Genomic DNA, 22,323 nt, shown 5'->3' with positions numbered 1-22,323 from the left:
CTAGGCTCTCCCATTCTTCTAATCGCCTCTCTCAACTGCCCGCCATTCCCCGGGAAGAGAGTGTGGAAAGAAGGGTGTGGAAAAGAGGTTGGCAGGGCAATAAAAATGTCAGGGCCTTTCCTCTCAGCTCCCTTCCCTCTCAATCCTCTCCCGCTTTCTCCCTTCCCTCCCTCTTTCCCTCCCGCAGACCCCGCTGCAGCCACGACCGGCCCAGAAGGCGGCATTTGGGGTACAAGGCGGGAGAGGTTAATTATTGCTCCCCCGCCCCCACGTCCCCCCCCCCACAAGATGTATCTGACTGTCAGAAGGGGTGACAGATGAAGACAAAGTACAGGTAGGGCTCCGGGAACCTAGCCCTCCACGTACCAGCCAGGGGTGGGAGTGGAGGGGGGCGCGCTACCCAAGTTTTAACCCCTCGGATGCCGATCCACACAGCCGGGAGGGGCGGGGCGAGTTGGGGAAGACCGGGTTAGAACCTGGGTCCCAGCTCACGCTCGGGCCCCGGAGACTTGTTGGCCTTCTCCAGCCCTGCACCGGGGGATCTGGGGGGGAGAGGCGGGAGGGAGGCAGGGAGTAGCTCTGTCCCAGAGGCTGCAGAATCAAGGTCACAAGCAGTCATCCCAAGATCGGTACAGGTGCAGAGAAAGGGACTTGTGGAGGGGCCTAGGGGACAGGTAGGTTTGGGGGCCCAGGGACCCCAATGAGAGAGAGAGTTCCAGGGCTCCTCCACCTTCTCCATGACAATGTCCCCCCTCACCCGGGTCTTCCCTTGCATCTTGGTCAGGGTATGCTTGGTGTTTGAGAATGAGAGTTGTGTGTTTGAAGCTGTGTGTACTTGTGATGATGGAACTCAATAGGCTCGGAGGGACTTGAACATGGTGTCGGTGTGTGTGTGTGTGTATGCTTGCATACACACAACCACAATGTTTGAGGGGCGTCTGCAAGTATCTGCAAGTGTGCCCATACTGTGAGCACAATGCGGTGGGAGTGTTTGTGCCTGGCTGGAGAGCTCTGGCCCCAGAGGCACGGCTGTGGGGAGGAGTGTCTCAGGAGAGTGTAGATGGGTGCTGGCAAGTGCTGAGGTGTCTATATTTGGGAGGGTGTGGACAAAGCATGTCTTTCTCTGGGTACACAATAAATGCCCGTCTGAGGGGATAGGCGTATACATCGCTGTTGGTGTGAATGTGAGCACAATTGTGTCTGTGTGTGTCTGCGTGTGCATGCATGCGTGTGCGGGGGTACACATGCTAGCCCGAAGCTGCCAGCCTCTTCCTTTCACTGGCATCCCTCCCTTTCCTGACTCTCTTCTCTCCATAAGCAAACGAGGTGAAATAATTACTTTTCCATTTAAATGCCCCATGTTCAAGCCAGAATGAAAACAAAGTGATTTAATAAAATTGTCTTTAAAGGGGAAAAGAGGAAAATAAACGTCTGCTCTGCTCCCCTCCCTGGTGTTCAGGGAGGCCCCAAGCCCTTCAAAGTTAATTAAAACAGGAACTAAAATCACAGAATAGCTTACCAACCCTTTTCCCATCTCCGCCTGAAAGGTAAGGCAGCCCCCAGAAGGCCTGCCTTTGGCCAGGCACGTGAGGCCCCCTTTTCTCAGGCTCAGCTTCACCCTGAGACCAACCCTCATCCGTGGCAGGCTTCTGGCCTTCCTGCCGCCATATCTAAGGGAGGATGCTCTGCTCCTCTCCTCCTCCCAAAGCGTCATGAAAGGCCTTGTCTGGACATCTGAAGTCCTTGACGGACACTGGTCCCCATCAGAAGCTTCCGGCCCTTGCCTCCTCCCAGGACACAGGCTGCCCACAGCCCCTCCTGCCTCTCCCCACAGGTCCCCTGAGTCCCCAGCTGCTCTGAGCTTTATCTGTCTTCACTGACCCCCTGGCCTGGTCCTCAGCTCCAGCTCAGCACAGTTCCGGCTGCTTCCGCCTGGTCTGTATCTGTTCCCCGTCAGAGGCCCCATTGGAGCTCCGGCCCTTCAGCAGCCCAGATAAAAGAGATGGATGGAGGTGAGTTTGGGGGTTGCCCCTCCCTGCAAGCACAGAACTAGAGCCCTGGGCTGTGACAGGGGCTCCTTGAGGAGGGCTGAGGGTGGGGTGAAGATTGCCAAGTTCTCTGGAAGCCCAGTTCCTACCCATCCCCACCCTGCCTTAGCCTTTTCTGTCCTCCAAATGCCCAATTCCTAAGGCCTCCTCCAGGCAGGCACCAAGACTGCAATCACCCCATCCTCCAACACACACTTCAGCAGGAAGCTCTGTACTAGGTACCCCAACCCCATCTCCACACAGCTCACCTGCCCAGAAACAGTAGTAGTGAAATGACCATTTACTGAAAACCTTTTGTGTTCCAGACATGTTACTTGTAAGATCTCTACTGTCATCACAACCCCTACAGAGGAAGTTTTATATTATTTTTCAGAGGAGGACACGGAAGAAGGGAACCCAAGAAAATCACCCAGGGTATGCTGTAGAAAGCAGTAGAACTGACATTCAAACCTGTACTACAAAACCTCATGTGCCCTTGCCGGGCTGTCCTTGACCTCCAGGCCCTAGTTCTGCTCCCAAAGACCCACCATTGCCTTTCAGAGACCATTGAGACCCCCTCCACCTCTACCCCCAGAACTTTAACCCCTCTGACACCAGTTCACACTGTGGGGGAGGGGCAGGGGGAGCTGAGAAGCCAGAGTTAGAACCTGGGTCCCTGCAGGGCCAGCTGAGTCCAGGAGGCCTGTGGGGCCTTCTTCAGCCCTGCTTCAGTGATCTGGGATGGGAATGGGGGTGGGAGGTAGCAAATATTTGTCCCTAGGTCCTCGACTCTCAACTCTCATCCTGGGAGACCCCGTCACTTCTCACAAAGACTCTGTCTTTTCTCCCAGGGAAGGCCAGACCCCACTTCAGCACCCTGAAGTCCATGCTGCTTCCCAAGAGCCTACCCACCAAGGGGACAAGGTGAGATTTGATTGTGGAGTAACATCTGTCACCCAAACTGGCTTTCCTAACTGTTCACCCTGTTCAGAGAGCCTTCAGTCACTCACATGGCAGAGAAAATGTAAAAAAAAAAAAAGAAAAGAAAAGAAAAGAAAGAAAAGGAAAAGAAAAGAAAGGAAAAGAAAAGAAAAGAAAAGAAAAGAAAAGAAAAGAAAAGAAAAGAAAAGAAAAGAAAAGAAAAGAAAAGAAAAGAAATCAATCCAGGCCAGGAGCCAGCCCATGTCTTCAGCCCCTCCTCCACTCCTCTGACCCATGGGGACACAGCCCAGGGATCTAAGCCCTCAACCCTGGGAAGAAAAGAGAGGCTGAAGGAAGGGAAGAGAGGCAAAGAAGGGGCAGAAACGCTGGTTTTAGGGTGAAGTAGTCAGGCAGAGGTGTGGCCGCAGACCAGGGCTGCGGATGGTACCCGAAGACTTCTGGCCTTGACTGCGTCTGGAAAACATCTAGCAACGGAGGGAAGGAAGGAAGAAATCATTCAGAGGCACCTTTCCTAATTCAGTCCCAGGAATGTGTGGGTGTATGGGGGGAGGGGGAGGCTGTGACCTTTTCCAGGTCCAGGCCTCACCCTTGTTTGAACCCCCTGCGCTGAGCCCGAACTGAAAGCTGGTAATGGCAACTGGGCGGGCAGTGGCCCAGGCATCTGGGATGAGGCTTCATGGTCCAGTGGTGTTGGGAGCCGGGCCTCACCTCGCCTACCAGTGAGTCACCTGAGCCAGGCCTAGCCCTGGAGCCTACAGTCTCCTCCCCTGCCACCAGCACATCTGGGACCCAGCTTGAGCAGAGAGAGGATGAAAGAACACAGGGGCCCCAGCATGGAGAGGAGGGTGGGGAGAAAGGCAGGGATGACTCCATCTGAGCTGGCCTCCAGGTTCCATCCCGAGACTGCCGCCAGAGCCTCTATCTCTGTACCCCTTCAACTCCATCCCTGATGCTGACCTCATTCCTCTCCTTGGGCCCCATCTCTCTCTATCTACCAGCCCATCCCTCCCAGAGTCCTCAAACCACCCTCCATTATCCACGACTGACTCCCAGAGCTCCCACCACTACCTTTCAGATCAGAGCCCTCCTAGTCTCTAAATGCCCCCACCACTGCCCTCAGAGAACTCATTCCTACCTCCAGCTTCCCAGACCCCATTCCCACCCATCCCAACCATCATCCTTCCCTCCCAAGATGCTTTGCATTGACACGTGAGAGTAAGATCATTAACATCCCATTACCCTGTGGATTTTCATAGCTGTTCACCCATTTAGAAAGAATCTAGTCATTTAGAGGGCTGAAGAAATGACCAAAATACATCCCAGAAGGTAATCGGTCTATGTCTCCAGCCTCTTTCTCTCTGCCCTAAGATACCTGCACACTTAGAATACTGAGTCCTAAGTGACAGGACCTGAACTTTTGAGCAAAAAAAATCTTAAGGAATCTCCAAGTCCACCAGAGGAGTGTTTAAGCCTGTCTTCCCCTCACACGTGTAGTCAGAGTTACACATACGTGGGCACATAATCCTGTACACTACACATATATAGTTACTCCAAGTCTATGTGCATCCACATGCACAGGTTACAACAGAATGCAAGCTCTGTAAGGTCAGAGACAATGTGTTTTTCTGTGATGTATCTCCAGTTCCTAAACAATGTTGGCACATGACAAATATTTGTTGAAAGAAGGGCACATAACGGAACACATGCTTGCAAGTAAATGTATCCATACAGCTATATACACATATAACAATACATCCACATATACAATGCTTATGCTCACACACACGAGTCTACATGGTTATCCACACACACACATATGCTTTTAATCCACATGTGTAACATATGTTATGATATATGCACATACATGTGTGTATATATACACCTCTCATACAATGCACATAAGCACATGCACATAACTACTACGAACATATTATTGATATTACATAGATGTCACACACAGATATCACATATATACTACACATACATGCACATTCACATACATAAATGAATATACATGGAAGCATCTTTTTACTCAAAATTTTCCAATTCAACTGTCTTAAGGCCCCTTGGCCCAGGCCTGGCTGCCACAACCAGAAACATCCACCAGATGGCACTCTTTTGCCACGTCCCTACTCCCAAGCGTTGACAGGGGTGTCGCCAGAGCCGTCGCCCCTTTCGACCGAGGCACAAAACTCGCGGAGCTGGTGTACCCCAGGAGCTTCCCTCTCACTCCCCTACCCTGCAAGGCGCTGGGCGTGTCCTTGGTCCCCAAAGTCTGCAATCTCGGCCCTCTCCAAAATCGGGCTCATCCTCTGGGGCCTCCAGGTTTCTGTTGGAGGGGCGAACTCCCCCTTGGGGCCCCAGTTCTGCTCAGCCCTCAAATCCACCCCCGTTCACCAGTGAGCCAAGAATTGGGCTTCACCCGGACTCTCTCGATTCAGAACAGCGCAGCTCAAGGACCTTTACTAGAAGCCTTCCTAGTAATAAGGAGTCAGATTCCCCACGACGGCAGAGGAGGGAGTCAGGGTCATTCGTACACACGTAGCTCCTACACACCTGTACACAGTCCCCCAACCCCGGCGTGCTCCCGACATCCTGCCCTGGACGGCCAGCCGGGGTCAGCCAAAAGCAGAGAGAATGGCTGGACCCTGAGACTTAGTACCCTCGGCTAGGGAGGGGCTGGTCCCAGTAAGCCGCTCCTGCACCAATACAGTGTTGACTCCCGATCTCTGGTTCGGAGTCGTAAGGAAGTGCATTCGCTCATCTTAAGCAAACCACTTAAAATCCCGGAGGTGGGGGAAGTGGGGTCGGACAGAGGTCCTCCGGCCTCCCTGCCTAGGCCACTCCGAGTCAGCTCTCCTGGAACCTCACATTTCGGGTGTGAGCAACCTCAAACGAAAAATGCAGGGAAGGCTTGAAAACCCGTGGGGAGGCGAGGCCGGGAGTTCTAGCGGCGGCTCAGCTTCCCCCTCCTTTTCCCCTCCCCCCCCCCGGGGAGCAGCGGGAAATTATTTATTAAAACGCCGCCCGCGCTCTCATTTATTTGCGGTGAATAATCCTCGGCATCGCAGCGCGTTTATTAAACCTTTCCCGTCCCCGCATTACTTTAATAATAAATCGCGTGTCACTTTCCGGCGACGTTATTAAAGCCCGTCCGCAGAGCAGAGGCGGGGAGGGGGCAGGGGTGTGGAGCAGGAGGGTTTCCTTCTATTCCAGGCTGTGGGGCCTCAACCAGCAGGGCCGGGAAGGGGAAACTGAGGCTGTAAGGAGACTGCGCTCGAATTCTCTACAAAGTCTGCAAAAGCGATCAAGAAGTACGAACTCCCGAGGTGAGCGTGACCCCCTTGGGTTGGGTGGAGCCTCTGCTCTGCAGGTGAGCACGGTAGTATCGATAGACCCGCCAGGGGGCGCCTTCGAGCACAGCGGGGAGAGAGTCCCCGGCGAAGACCTAGCCAGGGTCTGACAACCCAGACCACGTCCCCTCTTTCAGTGCGGAGTAGACCGCCTTCTGGCCCGGACGCCAAACGACACGACCCCCTATCCCTGGCACACCAGTCACATCCCTACTTCTGCTTCCGCGGTCCTCTTGGAATTCACCCCAAGTATCGAACCTGCTCCAGCTGTCGAGTGCAGTTATTGGGGCCGCCGGGCTCCACACAGGACTAGTCAACCAGAGCTGTCCTCTGGTTAGCCTGTGGAGGAGCCCTGTGGTCCTGTGGAAGGGACGGCCACGCCCTCGGGTGGGGATTCCGGACCACGCCCCTTCCCAGAGCCCGGGCTCCCCGCCTTGGGCCCCAGAGCACAAGCTCAGACACTGAGCCACGTGCTGTCTCTCCTGTGGTGGCGCCAGACTCAGGGCGGGGCGGGCGCGGAGCAGGCTGTCGCCATCCATACACAGGTTTTGGCCTCCCGAACTCAAGTTTTCATTTTCTGCTCCAATCAGTCAGTCAACACCCGGCCTCACCTAGGCTAGGTACCACGGGCGTGGAAAGAGATGTGGGGAGCGGAAAAACTGCGGCTTGGCGAGTGACCCCCAGCCAGATAGGACAGGTCACAGTTGGCGGATAAGGAAACAAACTTACCTGACTTTGTCTGGATTCAGCAAGAAAATGGGTGGGTTCCTAGGGGAATCCTAGGGTGTGGCCCATACTCGTGGCCAAGCTTCTCCCTTCCTTCATCCAGTTTGTGTTTTTACACTGGGGCCCACCCACATCGACCTGGTTTCCCACCTGCAGGGACAGGCAGTCTAACTTGAGTCCAGCCCAAATGGAGTGCAGACCGGGAGAATACCCTCCTCCAACCAGCCGGCTTCAGACTTCCTCCCTAAAGGGCAGGGTAGGCCCCAGCTCAAGCTTCCTCGCTGTACAGCTGGCAGGCATGTGCTTCGGGAACAGGACCTACAGCTTCTGGAAGCCAGGGGTCCAACTACCATGGGAAGCCTCCCAGGAGATGTGGTCTTCATGTGCACACTGCAGGATCCACCAGGGCATGTGTGTCTGCTTGTTCATAAATCTTTATTGCGTGCCTACTGTGCCTAGTCCTGTGCTAGGCACTGTCCAATACACACTGGTATAAGCTTTGGTCCTGGCCTTGCAGCTTCCAGAAGGACAGGAGAAGTTAGACATGACCAAATGCCTATCTTACTGCACTGGCCTAAACCATGCTCCATTATGCTCTTCCAGACAACAAATGGCCAACAGCAAAGAGGACTGCAGTTAGTAAGTGCAACTGGAACTTGGGTGAGGGGGAAAATTTCTAGAAGGTGAGTTTCAAGGGAGGGTAAACTGAGGCTAGGCAAAGGTTAGGGACTAGAAAAATAACAGCAGGAGTTGTGGCAAAGGGTAGTTTGGAAGACTGGCTGAGCAGGGCCGGAGGGAAGGCTGTCAGGAAGAAGTGGAGGATCCCAGCTGCCTCTTTGTGTCTGCTCAGCAGCCTCCCCCCTCCCCAGTACTCCCACCCAGCCTAGGGACCAAGAGGCAGCTTCTGTCTTCTGCCTGGTTGGTCCACTCTGGAGACTGTCCTGGCCAGGGTGCCTCCTCCATGGGCCCCTTTGCTTCCCACTTCCCCTAGCCTCTGCCTCTCTCCTTACCCTCCACCAACTTTTGTCTCCCTACTTACCACCACCATGTCTCCCCTATTAAGGGCATTAAAGCAATGAAAGGACTCTGCTCTCCCTTTCAGGTATTTTCAAGAGCAGGGATGAACACTATCCCTACTCACCCACCCCCCATAGGCCAGGGCTGCAGACCTAGTAGTAATCCTCGCCCTCTTCACTCTCAGCCTCCTCCTGAGGAACCAGATGCAGGGACGGCAGCTGCAGGATGCCTGTGGAGTTCAGCTGGTCTGCGTGGATAAAGCAGAGAGAACAGGAAGGAGGCGCTGTCAGTCCCCCTAGGCTGTAAGAAAGCCATACTTGCCTATGCCTCCACATGCACATACGTACATGGACACACATTCAAAGGCCTCAATCCACCACCAGTCCCCCTCTCCCCACGCCTGGTCCCCAGAGCCCAGGGCTCGCCCTTACCTGGTGTGAGCACTGTCAGGCTAGCTGGGGCCTCAACCTGGCCCAGAGCATTGCGGGCCAGGCAGCGGTAGACACCTTCATCGCTGGGACGCACAGCCTGGATCTGTAGCCAGCCTGTCACCTCAAACCTCTGGGGTCCACCCCTGAACTGGAGCCAGAGAAGGGGTCAGCGGGGTCCTTCTAGGGGGACCCTGGGCTGCCCAAAGGAGGCCTCTACTCCCTCTTCTACCTGCACTGAGATGTGGGGATCATCCCCTGGTAGCTGAATGTCCAAGCCGTCCTTCCTCCACTCGATGGATGCCATGGGGTAGGCAAACACCTCACAGCCAAAGATCACGTCCTGCCCCGTCACGTTCCAAATGTCATATGGATGCAACACGATCTGGGGCTCTGGGGACGGAGGTGGGAGGCCTGAGAACGGGGTGGCACATCTGGCCCCACAAGCAGCCCATATATGAACTGTCATGGATGTGCATGTGGGGGAAGACAATCAGCGCGGAAGTAAATACGCATCCATACATGTACGGGTACACGCGGGGACATATAAATGTAGGTACAGGTACACACAAGATACAAACTCAGAAATGGAGAGGTAGGTGCAGACAGGGTGCCACAGCTTGGCAGCCATACTCCATCCCTGATCGCTCCCCTGTCCTCATTCCACCCTCTAGGCCCCTCTATCCTGCTATACTTGTAACCAACACCTCCCCCTACTCTCCCCCCCCCTTCCTAACCAGGTCCAGTTGCCAAAGACCGAAGAACAGCCCTTCCCCCCAACACACATACCCTGGGAACAGGGAAGGGGGTGGGGGAGGGGGGATTCCCACGTGGGAAAGGCAGAGAACCTGAAACCAGATCTGGGCAGCGGGTAGAAAGCCTGCAGTTGTGGGGTAAAGTGTTGGGACCCCGCGGGTGTTTGTTTTCCTGGCAGCCCCGGCCATGCCAGATCCCTCAAAGGGGCTCAGGAAGTGAAAGTGACTATTGCTGCCAAAGGAAACCTGAGGCCTGAATGGCCCTCAGCCCCCTGGATGGGAGGGAGGAGCTGGAAGAGGCCCCTCCTTCATGAATCCTGAGGCACAGAAGAAACAGAAGGGAGGTGGGGAGACTGGGCTAACAGCTTGCTTTACAGAACGAAGCAGGATTCGCCCAGAGAAACCCGATTGCATCTCTCTGGAACCCAAGTCTCGTTGCCTGGGCTCCAGCGGTCTGGGCAAAGTCTGGGGGTCTCCTCGCTCTCTCCGTTTTGAGACCAATCATTGGCTCTCTGCCTGCTCCCTCAGAAGGCTGGTCTCTGCCAGCCGGGTCTGGCGCTTTCACCCGCCTCAGGGCCCACAGCTTGTTGTCAGAGCTCGGACCCACACCGACCGGCGGCAGTCTCTGCGGACCAGCAGAGAGAACGGGCTTATACTGGACTCGAGGACTCCCCGGCCTCATCTTTTTCGCCCTGCTGGCCAGAGACCAATTCAGTCGGAGGCCAGGGAGCAATGCCTCGGGTGCCTCGAGTGCCCCAAGTGCCGAGGGTAGGGCCCCGAGCCGTGCGTACCCGATTCGCAGGGCCCCGGGTGCGCCGCCGTGAGGTTGGCGTCAGGCCGAGCGCGGGCCGCCTCCTGCAGGCGGCAGATCTGCGCGTAGGTGCGACCGTCGGATCCGCACAGCGGGCGCTGCGAGCGGCAGGCACACAGAGGCTCCGGCACCTCTCCGCGGCTCAGGTCGCCGCCCGCATCTAACCGGCACTCAAGCTGCTCGCCGCAGCGCCCGTAAAAGTGCGCGCTGGGGTCCAGGTCGCAGAGCTGGCCCTCGAGGTTGGCGCATTCCCAACAGCAGCCGCACGCGTCGCGCACCCGGCCCGCCAGGCAGCCCCGTGGCTCGGCGCACTCTTCTGGCCGGCAGGGAGGGCAGCCTTCGCCCTCCGCCAGCAGCCGCAGCCAGCCGCGCCGCAGGTAATCGGGGCCCGGGGACGGCCGCGCGCCTGTCGGGGGCGGCGTCCGCACAAGCAGCAACAGCAGTAGCGAGGGCAGCGCCAGGGCAGCTGCGGGCGGCTGTGGCATGGTTAGCTGGAAGCCCTGCGAGCACTCTGGGCATCAGCGCGTTCGTGGCACCCTGCCAAGGAGGGAAGCCAGGTCAGGAGGTCAGAAGCAAGCTCACTTTCCCTTGTACCAAAGTTTGACCCGAGCACTGCCCCCTCCCCTGCTGCCTTGGAGTCAAGTAGACCCTCAACACAGAGGCATGGTGACTCTAGGAGTCATCCAGTTATTGATTGGACTGTGTTTCTGGGCTTGGGGAGAGATGAGAAGGGTAATAAAGCTCAAACGCCAGCGCGCGCGCACACACACACACACACACACACCCCAGAGGGAGCACCACACACCATCCCACTCTGATGCTCCCTGCCCTAGAGGTGGATGAGAATTGATGGCCCCAGAACTGAGGAGTTGTTAACAAGGGTGAGAATGGGGAAGAAGTAATGCCCTGGGGCCCAGAGCGCTCACCTAGCGTCCAGGACTAAGCCCTTCAGAGCAGCGTGTCTCGGGTCCGAAAAAGCAAGAGGTGGAAAGAAAGCAGAGGCCAACAATCGGCTGGGCCTGCCAGCCACCTCTGCTCCGGCTGGAGAATCTCTGAGAGAGCCTGCGGACTTGGACTCAGAGAGCAACTCCTCCGCCCCTCTCCCCGCCTCTCGACGTCGCACACAACCCCCTCCCTCCAGTTCTGAAGCTGCCAATTTTATGCAGCCGCACGGGACCCTCCTGGGCCACTTCCCCTAGCTGGGCCAAAGTCACAGTGAGAAGTGAGGAGCCGTAACCGTAATCGGACACCGAAGCTGGGAGAAGACAAGGGACAGGGTGGGGTGGGGTTGGGAGTAGGGGATATGGGGGTGGCTGGGAAGCTGTTAGAGTTGAGTGAAGGTCGAGGTCTTGTCCCATCGGACTTTACAGTCCCTGAGGTCTGCCAGAGCAGATGCATAATAGGGAGGCAGTGGGAGCTTTGGTGCCAAGCGGGACGCTCCTGGAGGGTAGGGCCAACCGACGTAGTCTCCCCGCAGCCAGGGCTGGCCTCCCTGGGGCTATTGCAAACTTGTCCATCCAGCTTCCCTACCAAGGCGCTGACCAGAGACTTGGCACTTACATCTGCCACCCCACAACTGGCCTCCTCCTCCCTCCCCACATCCGGCAGGTGCCTCAGCCCGCGGATGAGCCGAGGGATTATAGAGGTCCCAGCTGGCCAGCAGCCGCAGGGAGAGGTGGGCGGGGCGCCTCCCCGCGGACTTCTCTCCGGGTCGGGATTACATGTTACATTTGCAAGGCCGGCAGGGCCGGAGGCATTCGGTCTCGCGGCAGCCACCAGCGCCACCGTGGCACTTTGGGCTGGGGGCGGGGAGGAGAGCATTCCTGGAGGCCCGCCCGTCCGCCTTACCGGGGGTCTGCCAGGCCCCGCCCTGGCCTGCCCCAAGCGGTTTACAGAAGCCGCGCCGCAGTCCAGTTTGCAGGGAGCGGAAATTGAGATTTGCAGCCGGGGAGGTGACGGTAATTAGTCAGTCTCGTCCCAGAAGGACCTGGTCCCCGGCCTAGCGGCCTGGACCTGGGCCTCCCGACCCTCCCTGAAGTTCAGGGCGGGCGACGGCCTCCAGACCGCCCAGGAGAATCAGCTCCGCATGCGTATTGGAGGCCTGGAGTCAAAACTCCCGGATGCGGTCCAGGACTCTTCCTCCGGACCTGAACTCGGCCAAGCCCTTTCACTTAGGGGTTCCCTAGCCGCATGCACGTCACTCCTGGCCAGGGGAGCTCTGACGAGGTGGGCAAAAGCAGATAGACAGTCCCCCTGGTCTCCAAAACACAAGCAGCACAGGGAGCGAACTTCACGCGAGGTCTCGCAACTATCGCGAGAATCAGAACAGGAAGTCTAGATATTCAAAGCAGGAAAGGCCCGCGGGTTTCAAACCGGAAAAAGAATGGGCGGAGCCAGTGGGATCTGATAGTTGTGGGTAATCCCCTGTCCTTGGCATTGGGGCCACCTGAAGTGTTGACCTAGAGCAGAAGTGAACTGTAAGAGAACTGCAGGAAGCCCTGAAAAAAACGGGGGTGAGGGGGCAGGGACATGAAATTGCGGAGCTAGTCGAGCCACTCAAGGAGGTCTCTGGCTCTGAATTACAAAATGCCTTGAGGGTGGAGATCACTCCCAATATACCGAGTGGAAGCCGTCGGGGATCTCATAATGAATTGTTACTAGCTTCAAAGACTTGGAGCCAGTATTTAAACAACAAACTCCCCGGCCTAGAAACTCTTCACTTACCCCCACTTTATTGTAGCCGGTTGTTTACTTTCAGTCTTTGCTATGCTCTAAGCGTTTGGTATTAGGAATCGTGCCTAACTCTTCACTGTGTCTTGTGCACCTACCCCTGGGCCTGGCAGCACAGTAAATTCTCGGTAAATATTTGTGGATTAAATGTGAAAGACTTCCTGTGTGTGAAAGTCAAGTTTAATCTGGATTTTCTGAGTCGCTGATTGAAGGCTGGATAGACGGGGAACGAGCGCCCTCTGGTGGGCTTGCGGTTGGTGACAATAACATGACCGTGCACACAGTAGACACCGAAGATGTTGACTATGTAGATCTGCTTTAAGTAAAGACTTGTTCTACGTTATTGTAAAAATATTTTTAAAAGGGAATTTTTCGCAGAAGACAATTTGAAAGTCTAGATATGTTCCCAGATCCCCATCATCTGACACTATCCATTCAGACTGCAAAACACATTCTGTAACATCTATTCGCACACATTTTTGCATATTCATACTTTGAAAACGTTGGCTCAGTTTGGGTCATGCAAAACTGTTGGGTCACAAGAAAAGGATTCTCTCGTTTAGATAATTTGAGTACTGCAAGGATTGAGAAGCCAGGTGGCAGCATCCTTTACATCTAGATGAAGGAGAGTGATTCAGATGAGGAGACTGAAGTTAAAATTTCTTGAAGAACAGATAGTCTTGCCTCTTTCTCCTCCCCACCCTTGACTGTAGACGCTTATACTAGAGAGAGAATGAGATATAGAATGTAGTTTGCTTTTCACTGTGAATCATAGCCTGGAGTTCACAGGTTATCATATCTTCGCTTTCTTTCAGCCACTGACCCATGAAATAATTGTTAAATATAATGACTGAATGTAAATGGGCCTTATACAGATGAACACCATAAGATGAAACAAGGTGTAAAGGATCACTGTGTAACTTGGTAAAAAATTACTTGGGAAGGGGGCACCTGGGTGGCTCAGGCTCAGGTCATGATTCTGGGGTCCTGGGATCAAGCCCTGCATCCGGCTTCCTGCAGAGCAGTGAACCTGCTTCTCCCTCCTCCTCTGCCTGCCGCCCCCCCTGCTTGTGCTCTCTCTTTGTGTCAAATAAATAAAATCTTTTTAAAAATTACTTGGGAGGACCACACATTCTAACCTGTCACTTCATGAACCCTGTTTTGACACAGCTGGTGAAAATAGTGGGGTTGCAATTTTGATGAAGAAGCAGAAGTGAAACAAATGGTCCAAACTGATCCATTAAAGATGGATACAGATGAATTGGGCTTCCTGTGAATATTAGAATCACTTAACAAAGGCTCAGCATAGATAATTAAGATGGAATAGCATGTAAATACCTACTATAGTGAACTTACCAAAGTGAACAATACGTATAGGAAGATAAGGTTAAGTGAAAAGGGAGAAGTATATGGATACTGTTTATCCTATATATCATCAATAAAAATAACACCCTAAGATAGGGACACCTGGGTGGCTCATTCGGTTAAGCATCTGACTTTGGCTCAGGTCATAATCTCAGAGCCCTGGGATCTAGCTAGCTTGGTGGGGAGTCTGCTTGTCCCTCTCCCGCTCCCTCTGTCCTTCCCTGCCACCCCTGCCCCCATACACTCTCTCAAAAAAATTTTTAAACAAATAAATAAAATCATTAAAAAAAAAAACCCAAAGACAATTTGGAATGAGGCAAATGGTTGTGTATAATGCTTATTATTCCTTTATTTTATAAAATTATTTTCCATAATAAAAAAGTAGAGGCTATTTTTATAGATAAATTAGGATGTTGAGATACATTTAGAAAGATGGGACAGCCAGGTGGGAAGAGAAACATAATTCAGCTACAAATAACGTTACCAAATGAAAGGTGGAACACCCAGGGGACTAGCTGTCTGGAATACCCATAGGCATTAACTCAGATTAAATGAGCTTTAAGACATGCAGAGAAAGATGAGGTGAAAATTTCTTTAATGTACTTACCTTATATCCAAAGAGACAATTCTCCCCCCACCCCGGTGTCCCATCCACTTTTGAGATGGAGAATGTAGCTCCATTTGACCTGACGACTTGGCCATATTTTGTATTAATAAACTTAGGATGTTTAAATCATTTAGACTCTTTCCACATTTCTTGTTCTCTTTTTGTTTTTAACTCCCCCCCCATTTTGAAGTATAACAGGGAGAAAAGTGCGCAAAATAGAGATATAGTTCAATTAACCATTACAAATTGAATACTCATGTGATCATCCAGGTCAAGAAACAGAACATTGTTAACCCCCAGAAACTCCCATCATGTCCCATTACAACCATTAATCCCTCCTGTTCCCCCTAGATAACCATTTCTAACTCTCTATTTTAATCTTACCTGGTTTGACTTCTGTGTAAATTGTGATACACCTAGGAATGGAATTGCTCCTTCCTGTGATATACATGTTTCAACATTAGTAGTTATTACCAAACCATTTGTCCAGAGGGACTCTATCAATTTACACAGTCCCTAGCAGTTAATGAGAGCTTCCACTGTGCCACATCCTTGTCGGACACTTGGTATTGTCAGTCCTTTAAATTTTAACCATTAAGTAAATATTTTAGAGCCTAAGATTCTAAGATGGCCAGTCCACAAGGATTCCTCCCCTGAATTTTTTTAAAAACTTTATTTTGAAATAATTTAACATTTGTCTGTAATTGAAATTTTATCACATGTATAGATTTGTGTGACCATAAAGTAAATAAATGGGTCTTCTGGGGTATGACAGACTCAAGCTCATACCAAGGGAAAAGCTTGTAGAATCTATAATAGGAGACCAGGGGCACCTGGGTGGCTTAGTCGGTTAAGCGTCTGCCTTTGGCTCAGGTCACGATCCCAGGGTCCTGGGATCAAGCCCCACGTGGGGCTCCCTGCTCAGCGGGGAGTCTTCCTTTGCCTCTCCTCCAGCTCCTGCTCTCTCTCTCTCTCAAATAAATAAATACATTCTTTATTTAAAAAAGATTTGTAATAGTGACCAAATGTCTTTTAATAGATAAGTGGCTTTTTATTTTTTTAAGATTTTATTTGAGAGGGAGACCAAGAGAGAGACAGAGAGCAGGGGGAGGGGCAGAGGAAGAAGGAGAAGCAGGCTCCCTCCTGAGCAGGGAGCCCAACGAGGAGCTCCATTCCAGGACTCGGGGATCATGACCTGAGCTGAAGGCAGATGTTTAACTGACTGGGCCACCCAGGCGCCCCTAAATTGCTTTTTAAATTATCAAAGATCATTGAAGGGAAGTGCGCCTGGCTGACTCAGTCAGGGGGGCATGCAGCTCTTGCCCTCGGGGTTGTTTGAGCCCCACGCTGGGTGTAGAGATTACTTAAAATTTTTAAGAAAAAAGTCATTGAAGAGAAAGGAGGCTAGTTGTCAGGAAAGCTAAATACACATTTTCACAGTCTACGTTTACCTGTTGGGGCAGCTGTGGGCAAGGCTAGAGCCCCAGGGTCACTGGTTGAAGTCCACTGTTCATTATGGCACACTCAGGAAGAAAGATTTGGTGATGACAAGTGATGTTCTCTGAAGTGGCAGGCTCCTCAGTCTCGCCTTACTTTTTACTTGAAGACAATTTTCTGTAAACGAGGTCAATGAGATAACTTCCTGCTGCCACCTCTACAGTGATTCCTCGTTCCTTCTACCATGATTGTATATGTCCAGATGATTCCCAGATTTCCATCTCTGGCCCAGACTTCTCTCCTAAATGTCACACCAGTACATTCAAACTGATAAATCCACTTCTAACATTTTCTTCCAAGCAGCCAGGAAACAAGGCCATAAACAGCTTCTGCCTGCATATATGTATGGCTCCCAGGAAAAAAAAATCAATATATCAAATCACAGGGTAACATTTTATTGACTCTGCTTGAGTGATATGCTCAACAAGAATTAATGACATGGCCGAGGCCTGGCCATCCTGGAGCATGAGACCCCCCTGTAGCAGACACAGTCGGTGCCCCAGCCATCTACCCTTGGCCACACCAAAGACTACCTGCAGACAGTTCCTGCACAATCTCATGGGTCCCTCTGCCCGAGGGAGGCCTCTGGCCCCTAGAGTGAGCTCGGGTAGCAGGGCAGGCTAAAAATGCCAGAGTGAACTCAAAAGCAAGCCATGTCGAGTGAGGGCCAGGAGTTGAAGGATAAATACCTCTCTTCCTTTCCTTCCTGGGATCATTTTGAGGTGTATTCTGTCCAGTCTTCCAGAGGGCCCCAGTGGGACTGAGCTCCAGTTATCCCAGGTGGTAACTCGCTCACCGATGCACTCTTTTATTTGCTTTTCCTCCCTTCCCCCACATCTGTCTCCCTCACCGTGTTTTCTGGGAGGGTTCCCAAATAAACAACTTAAACTCAGCCCTTGTCTCAGGAGGTGCTTTCTGAGGAACCAGAACTAAGGTAGCCCCTGTAAAGGCCATCTGTCTGGGAGCCCCATCAAGACCAAATGATCAGGAAAAGATCTCAGACCCCAAACTACATTTGTGACAGTATCTTTGCTCACATCCCACTTTCAACCTTTGCTTTTAAGATGTAACAGTGCGGTGATGGCTTCTGTGAGGAGTTGGGCAATAGGTTAACATACAAGACCCCTCTGAACTGGCTATTTCCCTGAAACCAAGGAAGAATCTGGAAAATGTATGCTCAGAGCTCTGGGGAAGAAATGGTGGATGTTTTCTCAAGGGCTGATGGAAGACAAAGAGCACTATTAGGCAGGAACTACATAACTTTTAAAGAACCACACCACGTAGGGAACTCTGGACCCTCGGCAAGCATCCGAATATGGTGAGTATAATCCTGAGCGGAAAACAGCTGCCGTCTCTGGTCAGCGTGGGCAACTCAGCACTAACAGAACAAACATGTTAGAAAGAATAGGCTAGGGCTGCCTGGGTGGCTCAGTCAGTTGCGTGTCTGCCTTCAGCTCAGGTCATAATCCGAGGGGCCTGGGATCAAGCCCTGCATCGGGCTCCCTGATCCACGAGGAGTCTGCTTCTCCCTCTCCCTCTGCCCCTCCACCCCACTCATGCTCTCGTGTGTGCGTGCACCTACTCACTCTCAAATAAATAAAATCTTTAAACAAAAGAAGAGACTAGAACGAACAAACATGAGGCTCCGTAGGAAACTTACCTGTCGAAATGCTCAGCCACATGAAACCCCAGAGGCCTTCAAGTATTCTACACTTTTCCCCCCACAGAAAGGTACAGGAAGAGAGGTACCAAGAGGTAGCAATCAGGAGAACTGTGTCTAGCAAGCCTCCTGCTGGTTCTGTCCCCCCATTAAGGGAGACCCGAGTGGGGATTTTTTTAAGTAGAATCACACTGAAGTCGGACTCAAGAAATGGGTAGAAAATGGCGCTTTAAACAAAGCTGAGATCTCCAGGGTCCCTAGGGTTGACTTAATGTCACACTGCCCTCTACAATATTTTTTAAAGAATTTGGGTTTCTCACAAGAGGGAAGACTGCTGTGACCCAGGTCTTGTGCTTCAGGAGCTGCCAGAGGCCAACTCCGGCCACCTCCCCAGCGGATGGCAGTGAAAAAGCCCCCACCGGGTAGGAAGGGCCTCATAGAAGCTCTTACTCAAACTGAGAATCCAGGCTTCCAGGCAGCTTTGCCAGCAGCTGAGACCCATCTGAACCTCAGTTTCCTCTGAGAAACGAGGGTGAATTCAGCCTTTAGACGTGTTGTATTTGGCACAGTGTTTCTGAGTTTTTATCTATTTGCCAATATTTCTGTAGTGAGAATTTTTATATAAAAATCCAGAATTTGGGGGCCAGAGTCATCAGGCCAGGATGTTCAGAGAAGCCGGGGGAAGAACTCCCAGCTGCTCTTAGTGCTGAGATCGGGAGGTAAGAAAAGTCAGAGCTAATATCAAGCTGCTGGTGCTGCCAAAAAAAAAAGATTGAAGAGAAAAGAAAAGCTGGGGAATTTTGTCCACCCAGCAACCATTGAAGATAAGTACTGGCTTGTGTTTTCAGTGGGGCTGGCGCTCTCTGGCTCGCCACAGTCCTGATGATGGGGCCAACTTCACTCGGTTAAGATTCCTGCCTGCCCCTGCAGCCTTTGCAGTTATGATCCTTGAACCAGATGGTTCTTTGGTGCTAATTCTCAACAGCAGCAACAGCTACCACTTAGCAAATGGTTCTGGTGTGCCAGGCACTGGGGCTGACAATTTGCACACATGAGCTTGTTTCAGACCCACAATGCCTTGTAAGGTAGGATTATTAACCTTACTGTTTAAATAAGAACACAAGGTTCAGACCTGTAGGTAAGTTTGCCCACTGTCACATTGAGTCAAAAGCAACAGAGTCAAGACTTGAACCTGGGGCTGCCGAGGTCTGAGGCACAATTCTTAACCATCGCACTATCCTGACATCTCAGTGTTCTCTTTGTCAGCCTCACTTCAGCGCAGCTGGAGCTGGAAATGCAGCCGGCTGTTTATAAATGTAAACGCCCAACCTCGGAGCCCAGCCACAGAGATGCAGGTGAGTGTGTGCCCAGCAGTGGAAAATCAGGAGGTGGGAAGTGATGGGGCACAGCCTTGGCTGTAGCATCTGGGCCCCTGAAGCCAAGCTGCCTCGTGGTTAGTATCTAGAGAAGACAAGAGAGATGAGCTGGGGCTGCGGGGGAGGCAGGTCTCCTGGGAGGACGGGACCCTCGAGAGGCCTGGGGGAGAACCTCTGGGTGCTGAGACAGGCAGGTGGAAGGTGAGAGAGTTACGGCTGACACCTGAGTGGCTGCTGTTGGCAGGGCCTCTCCTGGCTCTGGGGGCTGGGGGTGGGGGGTTGCGGTGAGTGGAAACAGGGTGGCTGTCTGAGCTGGGGGGCAATGTGAGACTCTGAGCCATGGAGCTTAGGGGTCCAACGCGTCCTTCCTCCTTCATGCCCCTCACCCCTCCTGGTCTGAGTGGTCTGTGGCAACCAACCAGGTTCCTTTGCAGGAGACAGCCCAGCGACCTCCCGGGGAAAAACGGGATTGGAGCGTTTCTCAGGGGCAGCAACCCACCTGAAGCCTCAGGGCCACCAACCCCTGCAGGGCAAGGACGTGAGAAGGACAGGGAGGAAAGGACTCGTTCGTTCGGAGCCCCTTCACCTCGGCGCGGCCGCGACTTGCCTGGCTCGGTGGGTAGCAGGGGGGATGCGGCGCGGTCAGGGAGCGAAGGTACAGGGCGGTTCCGTGGCCGGGTGAGGTGAACTGCGCGAGCCGAGAACCGGGCGCCGGGCCTGTGATCCCGCGGCCGAGGTCTGGAGCGCCCCCTGCGGGGGGCCGAGAACCGCGCAGGCAGGTGGCGGCGCGGGGCGAGGAGGCCGGCGGAGGGAGCTCCAGCCCCGCCCGGGAGTTGGGTGCGCCCCCATCCCACCTGCGCGAGGGCACCCCGCCCGGGGGAGGAGGGGCGGGAATCCGAGGCGGGTCGGATTCCCAGCCAGCTCTCTCCTCACAGGAGGCGGCCCATTATCCGGCGTCGTTAAAGAGCAATTAGATGGAAATTAAGCCGAGAACAAGTATTGATTATCTCATTAAGGCCGAGGGAGCCCGCTCTGTCGGTGAGAGTTTACCGCCGCTCACCCCATTATCTGCAAGGTGAAAGCCTGAGGTCATCAAAACCCAGGGAAGTATAGATCTTACCCCTACCCCCAAACCCAGTCCTGGGCCCTCCCCCTAGAGCGTGTAGGTTCTAGAGAGGTGACACCGGGGGTGTGACGAGGTGGAGGAAGATCTCAGGCCCCCACTCGCTGGATCTTAGGTTCCTTTCATTTTCTTCTTCTAAATCATTATTTTTCCCGATGCTACTGGGGTGGGGGGAGGCGAGGCCAGAGATAGTTCACATCTCTCTAGAGCGGTAGAGGGGACTCCCCTAGTTTTACAACCAGGGAAGATACGTGAAACAACCCCAAGTATTTGCCCCTGTCGACACAGTGTATAGGGTGTCCCTGGGCCCCAAAACCCTTACCCTGCAGGGAGGGGGAATGTCTTAGTTCTGGATCACCACCATCGCCAAAGGAAGAGATACCTGGGGATCGCCCCCAGACCCCCCCAAGTCTTAGAAATCTCAAAGTTCAGAAGGGGCTTCCCCAGAGTCCCAGATGATGTGACCTTTGGAGAAAAATCCCAGTATGTTAGAAAGAAAAGTTGTTTTCATCCTACTTCCGCTTCTAGCTAGCTGTGTAACCTCAGTCAAGGCACTTGCCTCTTCAGGCCACAGAGTCCTCAAAAGAATGGGGTTGGAAGAGCCCTAAAGCTCCTGCGCCCTCAGACACAATAATCTGTCAGACAAAGTGCTGAGCTCAGGCTGGCAGGCCTCAGGAGTGCAGCTGTGTGCCCAGCCCCTGCCTGCCCCCCAGACGCTTATGCCTCAGGGGAAAGAAGACATGGGACAGATCATCATGGAAATAATTAATAAGTTACAATTAGGATATGAATGAGAAGGAGTGCAGGTGCTGTGAGGCTGTTTAAACAAGGAGAGAGGGAGCTTGCGCAGGAAGCAGATGGTTCAGTAGAAACACAGAGAACGCCTGTTGCCCACTAACTCATTCAACACACAGTTACCAAACGGGCTCCAGAGCCCATGGTGAGCAGAACGACGGGTCCCTTCTCTCTGGAGCCTACCGTCCAGTGAGGGCGACAGATAACAATGGTAGAATCACACAAATAAAGCCAAAAGCACACATAGGGTACATGTACCGAAAAATATGACGGAGCAGTGAGCAAGAATAAGAGGAGGAATTGACTTGGGGAAGAGAGAAAGTCAAGGAGAGCGACGGTCACAAGTCCCTTCAAGCGAGACTTTGGGAAAGCTGGGGGAGTCTCCTGTAGAGGGCGCACCTTCCTCCCCTTGCCTTGGGGCGCGCCCAGAGACGGCGCAGAGAATGGGGTTCCCGTCCCTGACACTCCCGACCCCATGGTGGGGCTCACCTGAGAGAGTTTCAGGCGAGGCCGGGGGGGCAGAGGGGAAAGAGGCGGAGGAAGGGGGGCGGAGGGAGGGATGGCGGCGGCAGGTGGTACGGCCGGCGCGCACCGAGTTGGCCCGAGCCGAGCGTACGGCGCTGCTGCGGTATCTGGGCTCATCTCCCTGCCCCGGAGCCGGGCAACTATTAATCTTGGTTGACGGTTTCTAATGTCCTAATTGGGAAGTGGGGAGAGCGGCCCAGTCCGCCCTAAAGGTAGAAGCGGCTAATGGGGCTCTTCATCACCGCCAGGAGCGGGTCCCTGGCGGAGCGCGAGGGGCGATGCGGCAGGGGAGACGCGGCGCTGGCGGCGGCCCTTAATGAAGCCGCCCGGCCGGGCCGCCCGCGCTCCCGGGAGGCAGGCGGTTCCAGGGCTGAGAGGGCGGTTCGCTCAGCCGCGCGAGGGGGGCTCCCCGGGGCGCCTTTCCCTGAGGAGGCCTCCTGGGGGCGCCGTGCCGGGGTGGCTGGGGGTGCTGGGTTAGACCTGAGGAGATACGGATCTGTGCAGAGGTGACGGGAGTTGCACGGGATGTGGGGGGAGGAGGGGTCGCCCTGCAATAAGCGAGGACCGGGAACAAAGTGGGCGCCCC

At 53.6% G+C, this 22,323-nt stretch overlaps 1 protein-coding gene across 3 annotated transcripts; it reads right to left on the bottom strand.

Moving 5' to 3' along the window:
• Positions 1 to 7,464: 7,464 nt before the first annotated feature.
• On the bottom strand, positions 7,465 to 12,377 carry KAZALD1 (Kazal type serine peptidase inhibitor domain 1). Of its 3 annotated transcripts, none has more exons than XM_034663149.1 (5): positions 12,247 to 12,377; positions 10,040 to 10,597; positions 8,726 to 8,886; positions 8,497 to 8,644; positions 7,465 to 8,312 (listed from the first exon to the last, which is right to left on the bottom strand). In XM_034663149.1, exons 2-5 carry the CDS (start codon positions 10,542 to 10,544, stop codon positions 8,218 to 8,220), a joined length of 909 nt encoding a protein of 302 aa, XP_034519040.1. In that variant the 5' UTR covers positions 10,545 to 10,597; positions 12,247 to 12,377; the 3' UTR covers positions 7,465 to 8,217. The 3 variants fall into 3 exon arrangements, with proteins under 3 accessions (XP_034519040.1, XP_019664715.2, XP_011234246.2); XM_019809156.2 differs by having other exon boundaries at positions 10,040 to 10,596; positions 11,908 to 12,352; XM_011235944.3 differs by lacking the exon at positions 12,247 to 12,377 and adding an exon at positions 10,986 to 11,898 and having other exon boundaries at positions 10,040 to 10,596.
• Between the last annotated feature and the right edge of the window lie 9,946 nt (positions 12,378 to 22,323).

The sequence above is a fragment of the Ailuropoda melanoleuca genome, chromosome 6, assembly GCF_002007445.2.
Source record: "Ailuropoda melanoleuca isolate Jingjing chromosome 6, ASM200744v2, whole genome shotgun sequence".
In the NCBI taxonomy this organism is placed as follows: Eukaryota; Metazoa; Chordata; class Mammalia; order Carnivora; family Ursidae; genus Ailuropoda; species Ailuropoda melanoleuca.
The sequence above is the reverse complement of the archived record's forward strand: the minus strand, read 5'-3'. Positions and strand labels throughout refer to the sequence as shown.